General features: G+C 53.2%; 1 protein-coding gene across 1 annotated transcript in view; it reads right to left on the minus strand.

The window, feature by feature from the left end:
* The window catches only part of GINS2 (GINS complex subunit 2 (Psf2 homolog)), an 8,753-nt gene extending 4,143 nt beyond the window's left edge, over positions 1-4,610 (minus strand). Inside the window, exons 1-3 of the mRNA XM_012661264.1 lie at positions 4,521-4,610; positions 3,777-3,887; positions 3,624-3,682 (exon numbers count right to left, since the gene is read on the minus strand). Coding sequence (XP_012516718.1) covers positions 3,624-3,682; positions 3,777-3,887; positions 4,521-4,610 — 260 coding nt within the window. The remainder of the gene's footprint in view (positions 1-3,623; positions 3,683-3,776; positions 3,888-4,520) is intronic.
* Between the last annotated feature and the right edge of the window lie 264 nt (positions 4,611-4,874).

The following is a 4,874-nucleotide window of genomic DNA, read 5'->3' on the forward strand; positions in this document are numbered from 1 at the left end:
GCATTTATACTAAGCCTTGTTCAGAAGGCAGCAAGACAACTCACAAACTGCAGCCACCCCTAGCCTGGGGATGAAAGGGTATCCGAGGGGGTTAAAGCCCAGGATCTAGAATGGCACAGTTGTGTCTGGTTCCCCCCAGCATCAGCACTGTTCTCATGTGTGCCCCAACACCCGCTCCCTCTGTCTTACTGGCCCGAGAAATCCCAGCCCCAGGTGTGGACCATGAGGTGTGGGTAAGGGACACACACAGAGCCCAAGCCTGCTGCAGGTCCCACTCTAAAGGGTTGCCCACCCATCTCCAGGGCCCTAGGTGCTGTCCTACAATCCTCACACTTCCCTGGTCCACTGCCCCCTCCTCCATCGCCAGCACCTCCTCTGCCCACCTCCCAGTTCTCACCTGACACCTTGCTGAATGGGCCTGCACGACACGCCCCCACCCCACCCACAGTGATCATTGTCCCTCACTGCTTGATCTTCCAAACACACTAACATTTCCCATCTTAAAAAGACCCTCCTCCGACACCAAATCTTTCTCCAGCTACCAATGCATTTCTCCTGCCTTTTGCAATGATCTGACCCTCTTGTTAACATCCTCTCCTCCCATTCACGCCTCCACCAGCCCCTCCACCAACGGTAGCTCACCAAGGCCCACAGCCTCCACCTGGCCAAACCCAACAACTACTTCTCATCTCCACACCTGCCAACCATTCAGTCATCCTCCCTGTCACTTAGCTTCTGGAACATCCTCTCTTTGAGCTTTATTCTGACCTCACTGGCTGCCTTTCTCTTGCTGATTCCTCTTGCCCTCTCAGTGCTGCGGAAGAGGCCAGCTCCCAAGCCCTTCTCTACTACCTAAACTCACACCCAGGTGATTCCATCCTGCCTCAACCACCACCTATCTGCTCAGGATGACTTTCAAATTTACATCCACCAGTCAGTCCCCTGCCCTAACTCCCGAGTCAATATCCCACAGCACATGTAACTTCCACCTGGTTATCTAAGACACCTTGAACATAACACGTTCAAACCCCAACTCCTGGTCCCCACACTGCCCCCGCAGCCTGCCTTGCATCAAGAAACAGCAGCTCCACCTCCTTCCGGGCCTCAAGCTGATAGCCTTGGCCTTCAGCCTTAACTCTTCTCCCTCACACCCCATCGCCACTCCTTCAGCCGATCCTGCTACTTCTTCCTTCAAAACACACTTAGACACCAACCACATCTCCCCACCTCCATCAGCTCTCGCCTGGATGATTCCCTACTTCCCCCCCACACACACACACCTTCTCTACACAGCAGAGTGATCCTTTCATCTTTTAACATCTGAACCAGATTATGAAACACCTCCATTCAAACTCTCCAACAAATCAAAAAGGTACCACCAACATATTTTTGGCCAGGACATGGAACACGTCTGGTAGGATTATAAAGCCTCAGCCACTTCGAAGAACCAGTTGGCAGTTTTTACAAAGTTAAGCATCATCTGTCCTATGACCCAGCAAGTCCGCCCGTCTAGGTATTTATTTGCCCAATAAAAATATATCTACAAAAAGAATTAGACAAGAACATTGTGGCAGCCTTATTAAGAATAGCCAAAACTGGGAAAAACCCAAATATCTACCAACAGAAAAGAATGGGTGAATCAAAAATACAGTATACTCATACAATGGAACAGTACTCAGCAATGAAAGAATGGTGTAATGATCCACGCAGCAACAGGGGTGAATCTCCAAAACATTCTCTTAGTCTGGGCACAGTGGCTCACGCCTGTAATCCCAGCACTCTGGGGGCTAAGGCAGGAGGATTGCTTGAGGTCAGGAGTTCAAGACCAGCCTGATCAAGATTGAGACCCCATCCCTATTAAAAATAGAAAAAATTAGCCCAATGTGGTGCTGCGTGGCTGTAGTCCCAGCTACTCGGGAGGCTGAGGCAGGAAGATCACTTGAGCCCAGGAGTTTGAGGTTGTCGTGAGCTACAATGACACCACTGCACCCTAGCCAGAGCAATAGAGCAAGACTGTCTTGGGAGAAAGAACAAAACAAAACAAAACACATTCTGTTGAAAAGGAGTCAGAGACCAAAAAATGACATACTAGATATTCCATTTATACAAAGTCTCAGAACAGGTAGGACTAATCTACGGTGTAGAAGTTAGCAGGCTCTTTGGCAGGGTCTACCTACTGGCCAATGGTACCTCACCGCCTCGCACCACGATACAGCCCCTGCCCAGCTTGCAAGGATAGGCTTTTGCCCCATGTCACTTCCGGTCTGGATGGGCCAAAACGGCCAGAGGCTGACCTTAAAGGAGAAGCCTGGAGCTGCTGCAGCACTCATGAGGCCTGGTGCGGCTCCCTAAGGAAGCCCCTCAAAGCAGAAGGATTGGAGTTTCCCACTGTGTTTCAGGACCAGAATCACAACCCCCTCTAGAACAGAGAACAAGCGGGACAGTCCAAGCAATCTTTCTTAAACTGATTTGAGAGTGGCTGGCTGACAAGAGTTCTTGCTTCTAGGAGGTAGGTACTCCCAGGTGATTCCCAGTGGGGAGGAGGCAATCGAAATCGCTCAGAAGCTTTTCAAATTCTACCTGCATGCCCACGCCCCATCCCACAATAAAATAATAAAATTAATATTTTTCCCTATAACGCATAGCTCACATCTCCAAGATAGGAAAAAGATCGCAAAGGCTCAGGATAAAGTCCACCTGCATCTTCGGTGCCCTCTGTTTTTTCTAACAGCTTTACTGAGGCATAATACACCATACAATTCACATACTTGAAGAGTTCAACGGTTTTTAGTACATTCATGGTGTTGTGCAGCCATCACCAATCAATTTTAGATTATTTTCATCATCCCCAAAAGAAACCCTGTAATCTCTCCATCACCCCCAAAACCCCCATACCTAGGCAACCACTAATCTACTTTGCGTCTACACACGTTTGCCTATTCTGGACAGTTCACGTAAATGGAACCATGTGGTCTTTTGTGCCTGGTTTCTCTCATTCGGCATGTGTTCAAGGTTCACTGACATTGTAGCATATATCAGGACTTCATTCCTTTTACGGCTGAATAGTACTCCATTGTGTGGTGACAAATTCTCTCCGTGCATTCTCTAGAAGGTGAGATAACGCTAGTCTATACTCGTTTTTAAGAATCTAAAACAAATGCTTCCTTTTTTTTTTTTTTGGACACAGAGTCTCACTGTGTTGCCCGGGCTAGAGTGCCGTGGCGTCATCCTAGCTCACAGCAACCTCAAACTCCTGGGCTCAAGCGATCCTCCTGCCTCAGCCTCCCGAGTAGCTGGGACTACAGGCATGCGCCACCATGCCCGGCTAATCTTTTCTATGTATTTTTAGTTGTCCGATTAATTTCTTTCTAATTTCAGTAGAGACGGGGTCTCGCTCTTGCTCAGGCTGGTCTCGAACTCCTGAGCTCAAACAATCCGCCCGCCTCGGCCTCCCAGAGAGCTAGGATTACAGGCGTGAGCCGCCGCGCCCGGCCTAACAAATGCTTCTTTAAGGTCATAATTTTTATTTTAAAGCAAGTTGAAATATCTAAAATCAAAATATGAACTAAAGCTTTCAGACACTCCAAAAACCAACGTGACATTAGGATCAGTGGGCAGCAGACTCTGCTGAGAGGTCAATCGGGAACGAGTCGTTACAGCTGATCAGCGGATAATGGAGTAGCTGGAACACGCACCAGGTCAGGAAGGAGCCCCCCTGCCCCACCCCGTGGGAGAGGGTGTCACCCCAAACCGGTCTCCGCCCCATCCTTACCTACATCCATCCACTCTGGAGGGAGCAACCGACATTTCTGTCTTTGTTTCAGGTTAATCGCCAACCACAGAGGCACCTCCACCGGCAAACCAGGGTTAAAGGGCCCCAGGTCCCCCTGCCAAAGGTGAAACAATTCCCGGTAAGGCAGAAAACAAAATAAAAACCGAAAAGCATCACGGTACCTCACTGCTATCGGACAAGAACCACGGCAGTGCATAACTTGAAGTCCAACTAAACAAATACCCAGCTGTCACTGCAGACCCGCGGGAAGGCGCCTCCCAAACCCCTGCGGTCACGTGGGCGCAGTCCTCCCGACACCCCCGGCCCTGCGCCACCGGGCCCTCCCTAAAGCCTGCGGACGGCGCGCACCCCTGCGGTCACCTGCGAAGCGCTAGCCCACGGCCGGCCCGCGAAACGGAACCCTTTTTCCTTCCGTGCCCACCCACGACCTCCCTTCCAGAGCAGGCGTCGCGGGGCGCGGGCCGGAGGGGCTTCCCCACCCGAAACGCCAAGTCCCGCTCTCGGAGCCTCACTTTCCGCACCCGAAAAGCCGGGACCGAGGGGAGCAGGTCCACGGCCCGGAGCGGATGGTCTCCGCGGGAGCGGGGAGTGACTCGAGCCCCGCCACGCCCCCGAGGGACGGGACCCAGCGTCCCCGGCCCGCCGCCCTGAGCCCCCAGCCCGGGCCCCGCCTCCCCGAGAGGCCCCGACCTCTTGCCCGGGAGCCGGCTGGCCCCGCCGCCCTTACCCCGATGAGGTAGATCTTATCTAAACTGAAGTTCGGGATAATGGTAACCAGCTCCTTCTCGGCCAGAAACTCCACCTCGGCCGCATCCATGGCGGCGCAAGCTGCCGGCCCGGGACTCGCCGTCACCTCAGGCTCCTCGGCGTCCGGGAGGAAAAGCCATGGCCGCCGCTTTCCCGCCACAGTGCGAAACGCGCCCCCGCCGGAAGGCGGCCTGCGGCGGCCTATAAGAACGCGGCGCTCTCCGCAGGGAGGCGGGAGGAGGAGCCCGTGGTTGCTACGAGCCCGCGGATTGGCGCATCTGAAAGAAGCTACGCGCCGACCCCGCCCACCCCCCACCCCCACAGCGGGCCGCGC

Source organism: Propithecus coquereli, unplaced genomic scaffold (assembly GCF_000956105.1).
Source record: "Propithecus coquereli isolate 6110/MARCELLA unplaced genomic scaffold, Pcoq_1.0 Scaffold701, whole genome shotgun sequence".
Classification (NCBI taxonomy): domain Eukaryota; kingdom Metazoa; phylum Chordata; class Mammalia; order Primates; family Indriidae; genus Propithecus; species Propithecus coquereli.